General features: G+C 43.3%; 1 protein-coding gene across 1 annotated transcript in view; it reads left to right on the forward strand.

Annotated features, from left to right (window-relative positions):
* The window catches only part of LOC115463218 (peroxisomal multifunctional enzyme type 2-like), a gene marked incomplete at its 5' end in the record, with an annotated part of 177,107 nt that overhangs the window by 73,054 nt on the left and 82,885 nt on the right, over positions 1–21,168 (forward strand). The window contains 2 exon segments of the mRNA XM_030193530.1: positions 2,823–2,951; positions 18,266–18,375. Of these exon segments, the coding sequence (XP_030049390.1) occupies positions 2,823–2,951; positions 18,266–18,375 (239 nt within the window).

Here is a 21,168-nt window from a genome sequence, read left to right on the forward strand (position 1 = left end):
TGCAGTCTGTGTTTTCCTGTAGCTCTGCTACATGAAGCATGCTGCATCAGATCTATTGACTTATGGGGAAAAATACTGGGGGTGTTCAGGCACTCATAGAGCTGGCGCCTATGACTGTATATGCTAGTATTCTAATGATGAATACATGTATGTGTGCAGGGAGATGCCTAAAAGGAGGCATCTGCTTATAGACTTTCTGCCTTAGTACATAGTGTACCATGAAGATCCCAGTAACCTCTCTTCTAGGAAGCTTGAGTATTATGAAGGTACAGACTGAATAACATCAGGGTAGGTAACAGTCTAATCTTTGGAAAATTAAAAATCCGAAGACCCAATCACATATTCCAACATCTCCATCTTAAAATCTTTTAAAGACAGTATTTCAATTCAAGTTGCTTCTCAGGTCTTTAAGGAACCTATCTGCATCTCTCTAGTCATTTGAGTACCCACAGAGAGGCAGATAAAGCTATCTTGCCTCAGAGCCTTGTAGTAAAGCTCAGCATGCAGCTGCTTAAAGCAAGCATAATGCAAAAGCCTTGCTCCTGATATGGTAAGCAAATAGTGTGCAAATTTTGTGCACTAACATGAGAGAGCACATTGGTTCACACTAGTAGCAGCTATGATTGTGCACAAAAAAAAGTTATTGGCACTTAGACTTAAGAGTGTGACCAAAACTAGGGCTTTTGTTTTCATCTGATACCGAATCTGCAGCTGAAATTCATCACTCGGTTTCAGCCATAGGAAAAACCATTAACCTGCTCCCTCCACCCTCCCCCACAGAAAACCTGTCTCCCCCCCCCCCCAGGCCACTTGTCCCCCACATGTAGGCCCTGCTGAGGCCTAACTTTGTTGCCCTGATTGGTCTAGTGGTCTCTTCAGGGCAGGAGCATGTTTTGTTTGGTTTCTCTGCAATGAACCTTCTACCTTTTGTCTCTGAAATACTGGAGATTCTTAACAGACTGTGCTATGGAGAAGTCGATATGTGTTTTGATGGGACAGGCATCATAGATTACAGAAAGGGACTTACAGTGGTGGAAATAAGTATTTGATCCCTTGCTGATTTTGTAAGTTTGCCCACTGACAAAGACATGAGCAGCCCATAATTGAAGGGTAGGTTATTGGTAACAGTGAGAGATAGCACATCACAAATTAAATCCGGAAAATCACATTGTGGAAAGTATATGAATTTATTTGCATTCTGCAGAGGGAAATAAGTATTTAATCCCTCTGGCAAACAAGACCTAATACTTGGTGGCAAAACCCTTGTTGGCAAGCACAGCGGTCAGACGTCTTCTGTAGTTGATGATGAGGTTTGCACACATGTCAGGAGGAATTTTGGTCCACTCCTCTTTGCAGATCATCTCTAAATCATTAAGAGTTCTGGGCTGTCGCTTGGCAACTCGCAGCTTCAGCTCCCTCCATAAGTTTTCAATGGGATTAAGGTCTGGTGACTGGCTAGGCCACTCCATGACCCTAATGTGCTTCTTCCTGAGCCACTCCTTTGTTGCCTTGGCTGTATGTTTTGGGTCATTGTCGTGCTGGAAGACCCAGCCACGACCCATTTTTAAGGCCCTGGCGGAGGGAAGGAGGTTGTCACTCAGAATTGTACGGTACATGGCCCCATCCATTCTCCCATTGATGCGGTGAAGTAGTCCTGTGCCCTTAGCAGAGAAACACCCCCAAAACATAACATTTCCACCTCCATGCTTGACAGTGGGGACGGTGTTCTTTGGGTCATAGGCAGCATTTCTCTTCCTCCAAACACGGCGAGTTGAGTTCATGCCAAAGAGCTCAATTTTTGTCTCATCTGACCACAGCACCTTCTCCTAATCACTCTCGGCATCATCCAGGTGTTCACTGGCAAACTTCAGACGGGCCGTCACATGTGCCTTCCGGAGCAGGGGGACCTTGCGGGCACTGCAGGATTGCAATCCGTTATGTCGTAATGTGTTACCAATGGTTTTCGTGGTGACAGTGGTCCCAGCTGCCTTGAGATCATTGACAAGTTCCCCCCTTGTAGTTGTAGGCTGATTTCTAACCTTCCTCATGATCAAGGATACCCCACGAGGTGAGATTTTGCGTGGAGCCCCAGATCTTTGTCGATTGACAGTCATTTTGTACTTCTTCCATTTTCTTACTATGGCACCAACAGTTGTCTCCTTCTCGCCCAGCGTCTTACTGATGGTTTTGTAGCCCATTCCAGCCTTGTGCAGGTGTATGATCTTGTCCCTGACATCCTTAGACAGCTCCTTGCTCTTGGCCATTTTGTAGAGGTTAGAGTCTGACTGATTCACTGAGTCTGTGGACAGGTGTCTTTCATACAGGTGACCATTGCCGACAGCTGTCTGTCATGCAGGTAACGAGTTGATTTGGAGCATCTACCTGGTCTGTAGGGGCCAGATCTCTTACTGGTTGGTGGGGGATCAAATACTTATTTCCCTCTGCAGAATGCAAATAAATTCATATACTTTCCACAATGTGATTTTCCGGATTTAATTTGTGATGTGCTATCTCTCACTGTTACCAATAACCTACCCTTCAATTATGGGCTGCTCATGTCTTTGTCAGTGGGCAAACTTACAAAATCAGCAAGGGATCAAATACTTATTTCCACCACTGTATATTATTTTTGAGCATAAAAGGACTTCCTTCTGTCATTGCAGGGCAGAATAACTAAGTAAACTGATTTGAGAGGAGTTGGTTTTTATTTTTTTTTAACAAGCGGAATGAGCATAGTAAGATTCATAGGTTTTGCAGCTTACATTATTCACCACTATTCACTTGAAGCTTGTGAGGAATAGTTTTCTTTTTCTCTTTGCAAGTGCGCTGGGAAAGAACTGTTGGTGCCATTATTAGAGGAAAAAATCATCCAATGACACCGGAGGCTGTGCAAGAACAGTGGGGGAAGATCTGTGACTTCAATAATGCAACCAAACCCCGGACCACTCAAGGTAACAAGTGTCAGTCATGTTATGAAACATCAGCTATGTGAATAATGAAAGCATATTCCTTTTGGATTGTTGCATCACTCTGAATGGGTACTTGTTTTTCAAAAAACGTACACTATGTTGACTACACCAGTAAACTTAAAGAAAAGCCTTAATATAATATTATTCACAACTATTCACTTGAAGCTTGTGAAGAATAGTTTTCTTTTTATCTTTGCAATCAGTGCGTTGGGAAAGAACTGTTGGTGCCATGTTCAGAAGGAATGAATCCTCAGAAGCTTGGCGGAGATTGGGTGGCAGAGCTGGTGGTGGGAGGCGGGGCTAGTGGTTAGGGGGTGGGGCTAGTGCTGGGCAGACTTCTACGGTCTGTGCCTTGAAAATGGCAGATACAAATCAAGGTCAGGTATACACATAAAGTAGCACATATGAGTTTATCTTGTTGGGCAGACTGGATGGACCATACAGGTCTTTCTCTGCCATCATCTATTATGTTACTATGTAATGGTATAGTGTAGGACAGTGATGGGCAACCTTTTGAGCTTGGTGTGTCAAAATTCGCCAAAAAACCGAGCATAACTCGGGTGGTGTGTCACTTCGATAAAAAAAACCATAATTTCACGATACTTATAGTTTAAATAACAAAAATGTATAATTGTAATATATAACTGTATTTAATAAACCAAAAACTAATTATTTAACTTACCTGCTTAGTGACTTCTTTGTTCATCTGTCAATCGGTTTCTTTTGTTGGTCTTGGTATTATTTAACTTGTGTGGGGTGCCGTGAACTAAGATAAGTGAGGGGGAGGGGGAATTCTTTAACTAATCTGCCTATTAGTGACTTTTTTGTTGCTGAATTTCATTGGCTAAATCTTCAATTGAAGGTTGGTATTTTGTACACTTCAAGCCCAAGCATGCGCTACTAACTTCATCTTTCAATCTGTTTCTTTTGTTGGTTTTGATATTATTTAACACTGAGAATAAGGTTTCACAAAAGTACGTAGAGGGAAAAATTGTGAGTAAAGCCATTGCTATATTTTTCAGGGTGCTAAAAGTGTCTGGTAATCGGATCCAGGCACTCCAAATTTCCTGGTAACTCAGATATTCTCTTAATAATTGCATCTTTATTCTGCATATCGTGAAATAGAACTGGTGCACATCTTAGGAGAGTTTCTTTAATAAATCCTCCCTCACTGAGTGCTTTTCCATGCTGAGCTATGGAGTGAGCAATGCTCAAACTTGCAGATGTTAAATTTGTAGAACCTTTTACAAATGTAAGGATGGAATTAGATTGGCTCTTATAAAAGTGTAGCTGCCTGGAAATGTATTCCTTCCTTTCATCCTCACTTTTTTTCAGGAGCTGGGAATGATTAGTTTCAAAATGTCTATTTATATTCCACGTTCTGCTTACTACCGTTTCAGTACATAGAACGCAAAATGATCTGCCATTTTTTTCTATAATGCCATACATCTCGGTCCATGTCTCTTGAAAGGGTCGGCAACTGCTACTACCACTTCCTTTACTTAACCTTGTTTTTTTATTTTTTGGGTTCTCCATCAGGGGGGCAGTGACAGAAGATAGAATTATAGATAGCCTGTTAGCCCTGCAGGCAATTAGGGGTTAACTAGCCTAACTGACCACCTTATGTAAATTAAGATGGCTGCCGCTATTTCTAATGGCGGGAAACGGCACCCATAGCACATGCCCTTGCCTCTCCCAGCCTCCCCCTCACCTATCTCAGTAATGATGGTCAATTAGAAATCCACGACACCCCAGAACAGTAGATTGGATGATGGTTGCTGTGGTTATGTGGTTGCTGGTAATGGCGATCACAGGGCCCTCAGAGATGTGTCCCCCACGGCATTCCACTGCTCTCTGCTCCGCCGGCCGGAAGTGAGGTCAAACGGCCGTGCAGGAGCCGGGGCAGAGGGAGCAGCAGGGAGGGAACGAGCGGAGGACTCGGAGGGAGCCAATAGGAGCGCACACGGGTAAACATGCACCGGGGGGGGGGGGGGGAGGTCGCGCTGCACCTTGGGGGGGGGCGCATCGGCGATCCGCCCGGGTGTCAGCAAGGAACGCCGCTGCTTCTCTGTATGCGGCCACATGCGGCCGCGTGTCATCGAAAATGGCTACGCGTGTCAGTACTGACACGCGTGTCATAGGTTCGCCATCAGGGGTCTAGGAGCTATAAAGTTGATGAGACATAGAGGGGCATTTTCAGTATGACGTCTAAGACTGACTTTAAACGTTTTGCAAAAAAATGTCCAAAATCTGAATAAGTTCATTTTCCAAAAAGAAAAATGTTTGTCTTTTGTTTTCGAAAATACTGTTTCTAGGTTTTGTGCTTTGGACGTATTGTTTTATTGGTCCATTAAAAAAAAAAAGTCTAAGCGAAAAATATGGAAAATCAAGCCATTGTGATGTAGGATGGGTCAGCATTTTTAGTAGACTGGTCTCCCAGACATCCCAGGAGATAAATGGGGCACCGTAGTGGATTTCAAATATATGCTCCCAAGTACACATCTCACCGTTGCTCCCTTATCTTGTCTGCTGAGTCCCCCAAAACCCACTGCCCACAGCTGTACACAATAGCCCTTATGGGTGAAGGGGGCATCTATATGTGGGTACAGTGGATTTCTGGTGAATTTTGAAGGGCTCACAGTTTCCCCCACAAATGTGACAGGTAGAAGGAGATAGGGACCAGAGTCCCCCCCTCCATGGTGCACTGCATTGCCCATTACAGTACTCCAGGGACCTGCATGCTGCTCTAATATCTGAAGCTGTCATAGAGGTTGCTAAATCATATTTGTATTCACATTTGTGGGGGGGGGGGGGGGGGTGGCAGGGGTCAGTGACCACTAGGGGTATTGGGGGGTCACTCCTGATTCCCTCCAGTGGTCATCTGATCATTTAGGGCACCCTTTTGTGCCTTATTCATTATAAAAACAGGTCTAGCTCAAAACTGGACAGTTTTATTTCGTTCCATTATGGCTGAAAAACGTTCAAGGGTTAGGAACACCCAGATCCCGCCTTTAACATGTTCCTGATACGCCCCCTTGTGATTTGAACGCACTTCTGATGGACTTAATAGAAAAAAATTGGTTTTGAAAATACCAGTTTGGACGTTTTGTGAGAAAAAACATCTAAATGCAGATTTATGCCACTTTTTGGAAGTTTTTCTTTTTTGAAAATGAGCTCCATATTCAATTCCCACTTCAGGCACAGGCAGCTCTTTGCGACTCTGGGCAAGTCACTTAACCCTCCATTGCCCCATGTAAGCCGCATTGAGCCTGCTATGAGTGGGAAAGCGCGGGGTACAAATGTAACAAAAATAAATAAAAAAATAATAATTAAAATGCAACTTTTGGAAGTCAAAATGGAATTTCATCCAATTTAATTTGAAATGAGAAGTCAGAGTAACAGTCCCAATGTTGCCTAATGATTTTTGCAGCCATCTCCCCCCCGGGAGTGTATCGCATAATGAACGTCATAATCTGATCCTCAGGATCATCCCGCTTACTATTTTGTAGAAGCAAATCTCTATTGTTGTATTTTGCCCTTAGGAATGCTCGTTTCAAAACTCTCTTCCCCTGGCAATAATAAAATTTCTCCCCTCTTTCAGCACATCTTCGACCCATTTTATACCCATCTGAATGTTTTCTTATCCACCCCAGACAAAGTCTAAATGTCCCTAAATTGGCAATAAGGGAAAGGAACCTATTATAGTCTATAGCGATACAAAGGTTCTACCATATAGTTCTCATATAGGTCCATACCACATGGGGACTAGGCCAATATTCAGAGTCGATAGTCTAGTACCCTGATGGCGAACCTATGACACGCGTGTCAGTACTGACACGCGTAGCCATTTTCGATGACACGCGGCCGCATGTGGCCGCATACAGAGAAGCAGCGGCGTTCCTTGCTGACACCCGGGCGGATCGCCGATGCGCCCCCCCCAAGGTGCAGCGCGACCTCCCCCCCCCCCCCGGTGCATGTTTACCCGTGTGCGCTCCTATTGGCTCCCTCCGAGTCCTCCGCTCGTTCCCTCCCTGCTGCTCCCTCTGCCCCGGCTCCTGCACGGCCGTTTGACCTCACTTCCGGCCGGCGGAGCAGAGAGCAGTGGAATGCCGTGGGGGACGCATCTCTGAGGGCCCTGTGATCGCCATTACCAGCAACCACATAACCACAGCAACCATCATCCAATCTACTGTTCTGGGGTGTCGTGGATTTCTAATTGACCATCATTACTGAGATAGGTGAGGGGGAGGCTGGGAGAGGCAAGGGCATGTGCTATGGGTGCCGTTTCCCGCCATTAGAAATAGCGGCAGCCATCTTAATTTACATAAGGTGGTCAGTTAGGCTAGTTAACCCCTAATTGCCTGCAGGGCTATCTATAATTCTATCTTCTGTCACTGCCCCCCTGATGGAGAACCCAAAAAATAAAAAAACAAGGTTAAGTAAAGGAAGTGGTAGTAGCAGTTGCCGACCCTTTCAAGAGACATGGACCGAGATGTATGGCATTATAGAAAAAAATGGCAGATCATTTTGCGTTCTATGTACTGAAACGGTAGTAAGCAGAACGTGGAATATAAATAGACATTTTGAAACTAATCATTCCCAGCTCCTGAAAAAAAGTGAGGATGAAAGGAAGGAATACATTTCCAGGCAGCTACACTTTTATAAGAGCCAATCTAATTCCATCCTTACATTTGTAAAAGGTTCTACAAATTTAACATCTGCAAGTTTGAGCATTGCTCACTCCATAGCTCAGCATGGAAAAGCACTCAGTGAGGGAGGATTTATTAAAGAAACTCTCCTAAGATGTGCACCAGTTCTATTTCACGATATGCAGAATAAAGATGCAATTATTAAGAGAATATCTGAGTTACCAGGAAATTTGGAGTGCCTGGATCTGATTACCAGACACTTTTAGCACCCTGAAAAATATAGCAATGGCTTTACTCACAACTTTTCCCTCTACGTACTTTTGTGAAACCTTATTCTCAGTGTTAAATAATATCAAAACCAACAAAAGAAACAGATTGAAAGATGAAGTTAGTAGCGCATGCTTGGGCTTGAAGTGTACAAAATACCAACCTTCAATTGAAGATTTAGCCAATGAAATTCAGCAACAAAAAAGTCACTAATAGGCAGATTAGTTAAAGAATTCCCCCTCCCCCTCACTTATCTTAGTTCACGGCACCCCACACAAGTTAAATAATACCAAGACCAACAAAAGAAACCGATTGACAGATGAACAAAGAAGTCACTAAGCAGGTAAGTTAAATAATTAGTTTTTGGTTTATTAAATACAGTTATATATTACAATTATACATTTTTGTTATTTAAACTATAAGTATCGTGAAATTATGGTTTTTTTTATCGAAGTGACACACCACCCGAGTTATGCTCGGTTTTTTGGCGAATTTTGACACACCAAGCTCAAAAGGTTGCCCATCACTGGTCTAGTATGTAATAAATATGAGCTCAAATATGGAGAAAGTAAGGTGCTTTCCAATGCCAAAGGAGTAAAATGTGAGGTTTGTATATACTAATCACGGACCTGCTGCAAGCTATTTTTGTAAATCTAAAAGTTCAAACCCCCATTGTCTTTAGGAAGCATCAACACCCACAGTGATATTTGAACTCTCTAAGGAAAGTCCTTAGTGCCTGATATAACTTCTTCACATCACTCCTCCTCAACCAAACTAGTAAATTCTGCAGAAGGTCAACCAACATGGGATAATTAGCATATTGTCCTACCTGAAAAGGCCAAGGATATGCAAACATGTTATAGTTTTATTAAGAAGGGGTAACACATTACAATCATACAGATGCTGTGTATTAGCGGAGATGTAAGCTTCTAAATATTATACAGAGACTTGTGCCTTTTTTAGGGGGTATATTTTCAAGAAATATGAGATTTGCAAATTCAAAGGCATTGCTTCTGATTTAGAGACATTAAGTTGAAGGCCATAAAGTGATCCAAAGGCCATAGATACTGAACACCCTAGGCAAGGCTATCTCTGGATGAGTAAGTACAAGCCATATCTTCATCTGCGAATGCCATGCACTTAACAGGAATGGCAGCACACAGCATCAATCTCTTGTTTTTCCTCTTTCATGTATTCCTCTCTCATCCTAATCATACAAGTTCCAGCAAAACCTCATCAGTCCTTGGTCAGTTCTCTGACGGGGCATTCTTCTTTGGGTACATCCTTTCAGGTCTACCTCAGTGGCTGTGTATAGCTTGCCTTTAAAGGTCTTGGCAGGGACTGAATTAAGGATAACTGACCTGCCTAAACTGACTCAGGAACACTCCTCTAAATAGGCAGCAGCTGTTCCACCTTCACAGGTGCTGATGGAATTTTTTTCCTCTTCTCCTCTTCATCTTGTATGCTTCCCACTTAAACAGAGCCATTGTTTGCCTTGAAACTCTGGTAAATTATTTACATATGTAGATCAGTGGAGAAATAAAGAAGCAGAGCTGTAGGAAGTGCGGTTTGCAGAAGATATACTCAGGTTTAGCAATGTGTATATTACATTTGTAAGAGACGAATAGTGTAGGGAGAGGAACATGGAAGATATAAAAAAAAAAATAAAACTTCACACAAACACTAACATAACAAAACAAATAGAAAATAAACAATACTCTGCTTGTCTGGACTGGTAAAGTATCGTGGTGGTTTGTGTGTTGGGTCTGTGAGTGCTCTGTGGGACCACTGGAAGTGTGGCCCCCAGTAACCTAGAAATCACTGGGGATATTTTGAGAGCAGAAGACTCACTCAGAGATGGTTGTGACCCAGTCCGGTGGGAGGAGGGTGCTTGTGTAGAGCATGAACGGCCAATTAAGTATTAAAAGCCAAAACTGTTCAAACAGCCCTTTTAAGGTCCATTACAAGAATTAAAAATTCCTAGAAGAGGTTAACATCAATATTCCTGATAGGGTTTTTTTTAAATGTATATTTATTAACATTTCATGAGATACCAAGAATACACAGGAAATAATAAAATAGATAATACTATAAAAATTTACAGTTATTAAGTTCACATCAAGGAGAGCACATGGTGAAAGTTTAAACTTTCCTGCTGCTAACAAAAATTTTAAATTCTAACCCTTACCTATGGTCTTTGTCACATCAAATTCTTTACTAAGAAATTTTCCAAATAGGGTCAGAAAAAAAGAAAATGAAGAAAAGTAACCATATATTTGCAGGGGAACTAACCCCCCCCCCCCCCAAAAAAAAAAAAAACCAACCCAAAACCAAAAAACCACCATCCACTGCAAGAGTATGGGACCTCAAATCAAATTTCACCTGTCTAGCCCTAGCTAAATCAGGAAAAATCCTATGTGATCCTTTTACAAAGCCAGGCAGTAAGTATGACGAAGCCCATTCAGTTCCTGTGGGCTTCATTGCATTTGTTGCGCTGGAATCGCATGGCTTTGTAAAGAAGCCCTAAATTTCTGACCACAATGTAAAGTATTTTTATTTTTAAAGTAAGCGCGCAACACAGAAAAATTTTCAGATTTATAAGCAAAGGTAACTTAAGGGGTCCTTTTAGTACAGTGTGCTAACAGATTTAGGACCCTGTTTACTAAGGCGCATTAGTGTTTTTAATGCACCTACAATTTGCGCACACGCTAATTGTGTAGTCGCCTATAGGGATATTGTAGGGCCATACACAGTTAATGTTTAAAAAATGTTAATGTGCCTATAACGCGGCTTAGTAAACAGGGCCCTTAGCGCACATTAGTAAAAGCACCCCTAAAAGAGTAATATGATGGTGGAACTTGTGATGTCTCTAAAACTTTGGAAAGATCAAAATCAATATTGGCTCCAAGCACAGCATATACTGTGCCTTCAGCACTCTGAGAAATCTTTTTTGTAGGTAAATAATACAATTTTGATAATATGAGAGAATCGGCATTAGACATTAACAAAACTTCCTTAAGGTATTTATGGAACAAGATTCAGATGATAAGCCTGATAATAGTTGTATTGTTTAACTGCAGTTCTGATGGATGTATTTGTATTGCATGGCACAGCAGTATAGACCAGTCCCCATGGAGCTAATAACATCTCAGTTTACATTCTGATAATAAAAATTTATGGTTAGAAAGAATGCATAGTTGAATTTTGATAGTAAGCATGTGCATTGTCTTGGAGTTCTGAAAAAGAAATGTTTATACTAGTACACAATCCTAGAAAAATGTATTTTATGACAAGACTAGTAAAAAAGGCCCGTTTCTGGAGCAAATGAAACGGGCGCTAGCAAGGTTTTCGCCCCCCTCCCTCCCTACCTACTTACCTTCTCCTTCGTTCTGATGCCAGTGACGCCATTGAGCCGCCCTCGTTGTGTGACGCCATTGCTCCGCCCTTGACGTCATCACGTTTGACGTGAGGGCGGGGCCCTGAGACTTGGTGCTTTCGGTGGCTTCACCACCACGAACCCTTCATCAAGGAAGTGACGTCAGTGGCTTGGCTTCAGTGACGTCAGTGTCCTCAGAACTTTGAGGGTGAGTTTTATTATATAGGATAATGCAAAAGTGAGTGTATATTCTGTCTAATAATAGACCATCATTAATAACGGGCAGCCTCTTTGTTTCAGCATTGAAAAACTGTAAATTTCATCTTAAAAGCCAAATTTAGATCCTCCAATAATAGACTCCCACCTCCCCCACAGTGACCTGATCCCTCTTCATGATGCAACTTTTGCGTTTCAGGCAGCAAAGTGTTGGAATGCTCTTCTGGTTTTTGTCAGATCTAAAACATCTTATTTAAAGTTTAGAAATCTTTTTCATTTGTTAGATTTTCAAAGTGATTTGTTAAGGAGAAGTATTGTAATTCGCTGGAATTGGCCTGCTTTTTTTCTTGTATTGTTATCCAGGCAGAGCCTTACGGTTTCAGTAGAATACAAATATTGTATTGCATTGATTGTGTGTTGAGTGTGAACTCATCATCGGGGCATAGGAACTGAAAAGGGTAAACACGTAAAAAATCAATATGATAATTGAAAGAAATAATCCATTCTGTACACTTCCCTAGCTCTTGACTGCACGCTAAATCATTGAATAGGTGTGGGGTTCTTTTCTGCTTTGAACAGGTCCTGACTTGTTACACAATTATCCTCCATATATTTTGCTTGAGTCTTTCCATGCCGATGAAGAATTGCATTTAAGAGCTCTTACATTTCATAAACATTCCAGTTTTCTTATTTGGACATAAAATCTTATAGATTTTGAGGATTAAAAATTGGAAGTGCTAAAATACTGTGAAGTGTTGTGCTTTTCCAGTCAGTGGTTGAAGCTGGATTAACGTATTAAGATGCAGCGCTAATATACTGCTGTCTATTGTTCTAAAAGCTCTTCTCCTTATGAAGCAGTGTTATGCTGAGTCTGGTTATTATTGAACTTTAATTAAAGGGAGATTGGGATGGAGCTTTGATACAGAATGTTGAAAATAGGCATTATTAAAAATAGGATGGTTTTATTGTACTTGCGTTCGATTTGTAGATTAGATATTTAATGACTAGTTTGAAATGATTGCACAATTATCAAAAATCAAGTATCTAATATATTTAATTTGATGTGTAATGACACAGAAGTGATAACAGTGTGTCAGTGGGGTGCTAATACCTTTTCCACAGTAAATAAAACAAATTTCAATGGTACCATATTTACCTGTAGCTGTTTTCTGTGCTGGTGTTTATATCCCCTAGTGCAGGCCTTAAGAACACAGAGCCCCAGTGCTATCATTCCAGGCATGAGGCGGGCGAATGAAAGCAATTTGATGCTTTGATATATTTTTTGTATTCTAAGGTAACCAAATTGTTCTTCATGGATAGTAGCCAGGGTTAAAACCTTGTCAACTGGCATTTTTTTTTTATAATGTTCAGACCTGTGCTAATTGAGGACTTGTGTGCTCACATATGATGACGTGTCCCTGCTGAAGGAGGAGACGTTAATACTGATATGGTCTAAACATGTAAAAAAAAAAATCTGCTTGAGGGAATCTGAAGGGAGTTACCATTCCCCCTTACCAATGCTTTCTCACAGTTAAGGAACCACCTTAAACTCTTCCTCCCAGTCAAGGTGAGAAGTGATTTTAGCAAGGATGGAGCTAGGAGGGGGGGTGGGGGGGTGGGGGGGACACAGTAAGGATAAGAGCTCAGGGCACAGTCAAGTCAGGGAGGCCCCTGTTAAGGACTCCTCCAATGTTGCTACAAGCAGGGTTGCAGAATCTGAAGGAAAGCCCTGGGAAGAGAAAAACAGTCCTCAAAGCATATTGACCACTTATAAGAAGCAGAAGCTCCACAAAGGTATACCAAGTTTATATTGCAACCCTGCTTCCATTTTAACATTTGGAACCTAGGACTAGACCAAGCCTAGCTGAGTGGAATATTGAAGGACAGAACTTTAACTCTGAGACTCCAGGCCAGAGATCAGCTGTGTTGTGCTGGCCTTTTTGAGATACTGTTGCAAGCCCTGGCCTTGCAGGGGCAGGCCATGGAGAGAATTCTTGAGAGCAAAGACTGGCTTTTCTGTATGTTTTGTTTTTCCTCGCTGTTTCAGCAGGTCACCCCTCTCCTGAATATTAACAAACTGCTTTTGCTTATCTGACTGGCATTTTCTGTTATCTTTGATGAAATTAATAAGCAAAAATTAAAATAAACTGCTTTTGTTTTACTTCTAACCCGCTGCCTGACTGTGATTAATCAGGGCTCCAGGTCTACCCTCGCTCATGCTACTGCTGTACATTGTGGTACTAATGTGAACCATTTTACTGTAGAATCCCATTTTACGCAATGCAACTAATAACAAGTGTTAATGAAACAGCCATATCCATGGAAAGGCAGCACTATAAATGTTATACAAGACCCTAAAACACCAATAAACCATTTAGTGAGAAAACAGAACAACAAGGCTGCTACAGATCTATACACAGAAACTATATACTAGCAGAATACTGCAGCTTGGTCATGTGTGAAACAGACACTCAGCAAAAATGAAACAAGGGACCACAGATGAGTAATAAGATATGAAGGAAACAAGGAAGTCAGGCTTGCATATACAACAATACTAGAGAAACAGAAACTGAAATGCAAGGTATCAGAGATATTACATTTCTCAAAGCTGACACATTGCAATTAATTTAAAATAAAATACTCTTTTTCTACCTTTGTAATCTGAGCATTCTATTTTTTATTTAATTGAAATTGGTCCAAGTGTCTCTTCTGCTTTACTTTGTTTTTCCTGTCTTTAAGGGTCTCCTACCCATTTGATATTTACTCTCTCTCCATATCCACATCTATCTCCCTGTATTTCTATCCTGTCATGTCCAGCATCCTGTTCCTATCTCCCCCCCCCCCATGTTCAGCATCTGCCCTGTTAGTATCTCTATCACTCCCCTTTACCAACATTGCCTGTGTCCAGTGTCCTTATGCTTACTCCGTGGCTAGCTTATCTGCTCTGTGCCCTGTCCCTCCCCATCTTTTCTTCCTGCACCCCCTTCCTTGAGTTCAGTTTCTCTCCCTCCATGGTTCCAGTGCTTTTTCTTCTCTGTTTCAACTTCCTGATCTGGTCGCTGGCTCTTTCCTGTCCTTCCTTCTCAAGTCCAGCTTCTCTCGCCCTCCTTCTCCTCTCCCAATCTGCTCTCTTTCTTCCCACCCCCTTGTCCCTTCCCTTTCAGGCAGGTCCAGCACATCCGCATCTCCCTTCGCCCCAGGTTCAACATCTTTCTCTCCCTGTCCCCTCACAAGGGGTCCATCTCCTCTGCCCCCACAAGGGGTCCCTTTCACTCCTACTTTCTACCCCTCTGGGTCTTCCAAATTTGTCTCAATTGCCAGCAGCGGCATTCAGCAGACTGCCTCTGGCCAACATCAGGACCTTTCCTCTGCCGCTTCCTCCTCCTGTCTCCTGTGATGCAATTTCCTATTTCTGCGTGGATGTGGCAGAGGAAAGGCCCTGATGGCGGCCAGAGGCAGTCTAGGCAAATTCGGAAGACCTAGGGAGGGGGGAGGTGAGAGAGAGATGTTAGCATTGTAGAGGAAGGAGACTGACGAGAGAGAAATGGTGGGGAGAGAGGGGGAGAAAAAAAAAAGAGATGCTGGCTGCACCAGGGGCGTAGCCATGGCCCACCCATTTTCATCTCAGGCCCACCCAGTAGAAAACAAAACAAGCCACTATCAGTCCCTTCTACCGTTGAAGCTTCAGCAGCGACGTTATGCTCCCAGCTACACACGTCACGCCAGCACAGCAGACAACGAATCGGCAGCATCCGAAGATCCAGCTGGGGAGATGTCATCCATTCCTCACTGCAGCGCGGGACCAGCCACATGCCCGCTAACAGCTCTGCGCAGCGTTCCGAGTCCCGCCCCTTACGACACAAATGTCCTGTTTCCGACACAAACAGGAAGTTTGTATTCTAAGGGGCGGGACTCGGAGTCTGAACGCTGTGCAGAGCTGTTAGCAGGCATGTGGCTGGTCCCGCACTGCTCTCTGAGGACATCTCCCCACGAATCTTCGGTGATCCGGAGGCAAGCACCAATGAAGGTCGGGTCCAGCAGGGTTGCAGGGTAAAGGAGCTGCTGCAGTGAGTGAACAGGTCAGGAAGATCATAAGATTAAGAGAGCTGAAGGGAGAGAGGGGGAAGAGGGATGGCTAGATCACGTAAGGGCACCAGAGTTGGGAAATAAAGACATCGGAGGGTGGAGAGAAATAAAGAGGAGATGCTAGATTTGGGGGGGGGGGGGGAAGAAAAAGCTTATAGAGAAGGAATGTTAGACTTGAAGAAAGGAATGAGAGAGAATTCTAATCTACACACAGGGAGAGACTGGACAGAGAAAGGGCATGCTCGTAAGGGGGGGGGGGGGTAGAATTCTGGCCACAGGGAGGGGCAGGTCACAGAGAGGGGGTGCTGGGTATGAGAGAAGGAATGGAAGAGATCCTTGCCATGGGGAGGGACAGGTCACAAGAGAGGGTGTGCTGGGCATGAGGGAAGGAGTGGGGGAAATCCTGGCCACACTGGATCACAGGAGAGGGGGGCAAGACGAAAGAGAGAAGTGACAGGAAGATGCTGGGAGGGGGTGAAGGGTGGGGAGAAGAGAGGGATCAGATGCTGGGCTAGAAGGGTGGAGGGAGAGAGACACTGGGAAAGGTGGAACCATGTGGCAGAGGCCAAGGAGGTGGCAAGGAAATAAACGTGAGGAGGATGGTGATTACAGGGGAAAGAAATATGGTAATGGGGAATAGATTGAAGATGGAAGGGAATGGATGGCTGGGGAAGTAGAGAGATGGGGAATAGAACTAGTGTGTGAAAAGGAAATGGAAATCTGACAGGTATCTGAAAAGTAAAACAAAGGAAAAGGGGTTAGGATAAAATTTGGGAGGACAGAGAAAAGAAAAGAAAAAAAGGAAGGAAAGAGCTAAAATGGAAAGGTCAATATGTCAGAGGCAAGTGAAGTGAGGGAATGGAACAAGAGAGGAGAAAAAGACAAATGGACAGCAGCTGCTTGAAGGAGAAAAGCAGAAAGATTGGAAAGTTCAAAAGAGAAACTGGATCAACATGATGGAAAAAGAAAATGACCAGACAACAAAGGTAGAAAAGGCATTTTATTTTGAATCTTAACTGAAATATGATAGCTTGAGAAATGTGCATAGCTGTAACACTAGGGGGCGCTGTGCTTATGACAACACAAAAGCCACCAGACACAATATGCGATATATCGCTTTTATGGGTGATACATGTGTGAACACATACACCAAGATACTTACAGCACCCGCAATTCAGTCAGCATCTGGGAAGACCACCAGGGAAGCACTAGCTCTTCCTCAGAGATTGCAGGGAAATACCCTTCACTGAACAAGGCGTCCCTACGTTCAGGCAAGCTTCTAAAGAAGGTCCCGTGCTCCCCCCTCTTTTATAATGTGAAACAAAGGTGCCTTTCCCAGACTTGCACAAGCTGGCATCCCTTAAACAACCAGCCTGTTTCCCATAACAGAGAATAACTCCCCCAGACTTGCACAGGTTGAAGGTGCCTTTCCCAGATGTGCTGGCATCCCTTAACCACCATAACAGAGAATAACTCCCCCAGACCTGCACAGGTTGAAGGTGCCTTTCCCAGAGGTGCTGGCATCCCTTAAACAACTAGCCTGTTTCCCATAACAGAGAATATCAACACATAATTACAGCCAAAACATTCCACTCATTCCATCCCCAGCTGACCTTCAATCCCATGTATTACAATAGCGGATGTCACTTTCCTCATGAGCTAAAGTGTTTCTGTTTCTATTTTGAGTTGGGAGGTGCTGGGGGAGGGGTGGAGAATAGGGGGAGGAAGGGGGCAGGGCAGAGAGAAAATTTTGTGCCCACCCACTTTGGGCTGAGGCCCACCCAAAATTGGCTGTCTGGCTACGCCACTGGGCTGCACCCAGGAGGGGGAGAAAGAGGGATCACAACATTGGGGACAAAAAAAAACCCCTGACTTTTGTATTGCTGGTTTTAAGGGTTAAGGTCTGCTGAAAACCGACCAGTTGGCTTCCCTAAGCTGAGTGGCTAAATTTATATTCAAAATGTCACTGAACTCCTTAAATTTAGGAGCATAAAAACTATGTGGCTCCAGAGGTGGATTGAAGGTGAGGAAAATAACTTAGAAGCTTAGCACTGACTTTCATCACTAGGGTCATATATTAGGCTTCTAAATCTAGGCAAATAAATGGCAGTCCTAAACTTATAAGTATAACTTTTTAAAGCTCCTAAATTGAGATGGATTTTCAGCTGAAAACGTAAGCTCCTAAGGGCCCTAGCATTTTAGTGTGTGCTAACTGTGTAGATGTCCTATGGGTGTCTACATGGTTAGCGTGCACTAAAAATTCTAGCGTACCTTTGTAAACAGGCCCTAAGTTTGGCTGAAAATAAAGGTACATTTAAGATCTTAATTTAAGCCTGAATTTAGGAGCTCAGTTTTTTTTTGTTTTGCTTTTAATATCTAGCTTAATGTGCCTTTCCAGGTATGGCTGTCAAGATAAATCAGCTTAGGGCTGGAAGAAGTGTTTTCCGAGACTTAATCATTCATTGTTATGCCACTGCAACAGCAACAATTATTTATTATCCCATCCCTAACTCAGAGGTGCACCTACACCCTCATTTCTGTGATATATCAGAACCCTCAAAGAAGCAGTTGGTGTGCTTCAGCTGTACCATTGGGTCAGACTAGCTTTTTCTAGCCTGGTTGTAGATACATATCAACTGTATACGTTATAAATAATCTAGATACTCTTCTGAAAAAACTTGAATTTTTTCTTTTTCTTCCAGAGTCAGTGAGTACCGTGTATGAAGTATTGTCTAAAATAGATTCTGAACGAGGAATTTCCATGAATCCTGTGAGCCAAGCCTTACCGAGTTCTCTCTCTGGCATTCACCCGGTGAGCAAAATAGCCTCGCGTAATTATGCTTACAGGAAACTGCTTCCTGAGTGGTTCAGAGTAGGAGAAATTTCTTCATGATGTGTAACTGAAGAAATCCCATAACTGGATTGTAGAGAAAAAAGATACGTTTTTTGGAATGCTAAGAGTAGAAACATGACTCATGAGTGCTGTTTCCTTATTGTCCCACAGACTAGTCCAGAACTTGCAGGTGTTGTATAGATATTGTCCATCAGGTGGCGATTGAGAATACAGAATTACACTCCACTTTATTAGTTCTGTGTGCTGCTCCTAGAATTTTATGTTTTTCTATCTCTAGTAACTAGAAGATGTTGGCTTTGCAGCTCCTGGTCTAATCCAGCAGTCTAGTTTCTGGTCCTGCTGGTTAGCTGGCTCCGACTTGAGTGCAGGGGTGACACTGCTGGCTATAAGAGGCAAACCATGAGGTCTGAGTCTCTATGCCCCCCTCATCCCCAACCGCTACTGTCTCCTCAACTCTCATCCTCCTGCTTGCTAAACAACAACAACAAAAAAAGAGGATTTTTTTTTTCCCGGCAGTTTGGCTGAAGGTATGGGGATGGAGGTTTCAATGAGAAGACAGTGAGAAAGTGAGAAGTCTCTCTTTGCCTGCTATTAATTTTTTTTGTCCTGTCAGCGGCTTCTGTGTTACCCTCACTGCTTTACTGATGGACTGTTACTTTCATTTTCCCCAGCAACTTGTTTATCACAGCTCAGCTCTATCTGCCACTTCATTTTCGGTCTGACACCTTACTGCCAGCCATAGACCTAGTGGTAAAGAATCTGAGCAGTAATGACCTACGGGCGTCAGATGCCACTTGGTGCGCGTCTGAAAAGAAAAAGTATTTTTCAGACGCGCGCGCCAAAATTGAAATGACTGCAAGGGCCACTTTTGTAACTGGGCGGTAACTCCAATTTGGCACGCGCTTGGCACGCGTAGGCGCCTACATGGCTTAGTAAAAAGGGCCCAAAATTTCTGCAAACGCTTCTGAATGCGGTATTGAGCGGGGATACTAAGTTTTGCTGGAGTCTCGTGACTGAGCCCCTTCTGATAGGTCTAAGGCCTGGTCAGCCCACACATGACCGATAAGACCAAGGGGCTGTAAAGTCAGGCTAACTCTGTATGTGCAGAATGTCACAGAGGCATTGGTGGAATGGGACTACTGAGTACCCATGGCTGGCAATGGGCATAGGAAACGAAACACCACAGAAGTTCCAAGTGACACATTGCCTTTTCATGTATGCACTAGGTGCCAGAGCCGGTGGTGGGAAGCGGGACTGGTGGTTGGGAGGTGGGGATAGTGCTGGGCAGACTTGTACTGTCTGTGCCAGAGCCGGTGGTTGAGAGGCGGGGCTGGTGGTTGGGAGGCGAGGATAGAGCTGGGCAGACTTATACGGTCTGTGCCAGAGCCAGTGGTTGGGAGACGGGGCTGGTGGTTGGGAGGTGGGGATAGTGCTGGGCAGACTTATACGGTCTGTGCCCTGAAGAGCACAGGTACAAATCAAAGTAGGGTATACACAAAAAGTAGCACATATGAGTTATCTTGTTGGGCAGACTGGATGGACCGTGCAGGTCTTTTTCTGCCGTCATCTACTATGTTACTATGTGTAGGTTGGGGAGCTGGTCATTTGTTTTTGACAGTGAGTTCTTTGATGGGTTGCTAGCTGCTGCTTTACAAGCTTGTTTTTCTCTTATGACCTTTGGAACATGGAACAATAGTGTGAGTGTGTGTGGGCGGACGGCAGAGGTCAAGGGGGCATGGGCAGGAGTAACATGTAGATGGTATAAATGAACTTCGTGAGTTTGTGCTTGTGACTTTCCTGCACAACAAATATGCTGAGAACAAAACAATTGCAACCACATTGGGGGGGGGGGGGGGGGGGGGGGGGACTGTGTCATCACTTGCTGAGGAGTTGGCTGGTGCAGAACACCCCCATTGCTAACTTGTACTTTGTGTCTGTTATAGTTGCTTGCTGCCAGATGTAATCTGTGAGAGAGTAATAAATAACTGCTGCAGAATCTACTTGTGTCCTGACCAGTCATTGTGTAAGTGATCCCTGATAGATGAGAGTGTAAGACCTGCAGACTATTCAGCTGGCCTGCCTGGTTCCATCTGGTGCTTACAGTTTGGAGTTTGTTATTGGAGCAATGGTGGTGGCAGAGTCCCACCCTACTTGAGAATTGCTTTTTTGCATCCTTCAAGTTCTGGACTAGTCTACGGGATGATAAGGAAGGGGAAATTAAGGCTTACTTGATGATTTTCTTATCATTAGTCTCTGCACACTAGTCCAGAAGCCAGCCCATTATCATTTGGTTCTGTTTTGTTCTTTAATGTTGTTTCTAGTTCAAAGCTCTAGAGTTTCTTTTTCAAGTTGTTCATAGATTTTATTCACTTCAGTTTCTAGTTTGGCAGAAGAGTGATGACATTGTGTTTCCCTGGGGCTCTTCCATTACTTTGTTACAAGCACTGAATTGTAGGTACTACATCCAGAGCTAATAGAGTACAGCACCTACTGGAGATAACACCCACAAGTTCTGGTCTAGTCAACAAGGGACTAAAGGAAAGAAAATTATCAGGCAAGGCTTAATTTCTCCTTGCATATGGAAACATTTGGTAATACCTTCCCTACACTCTGGCAATAATTTGGGATTATAACAAACACATTTTTTTAAGGTATTGATCTGTCCACTGAATATGCTTAGTAAAGAATTTTCATTATTGTGTTAATTTTATCTGCTGTATGCTCACCATTAATTAATAGTGCAGACTGGAT

This window comes from Microcaecilia unicolor, chromosome 2, assembly GCF_901765095.1.
Source record: "Microcaecilia unicolor chromosome 2, aMicUni1.1, whole genome shotgun sequence".
Lineage (NCBI taxonomy): Eukaryota > Metazoa > Chordata > Amphibia > Gymnophiona > Siphonopidae > Microcaecilia > Microcaecilia unicolor.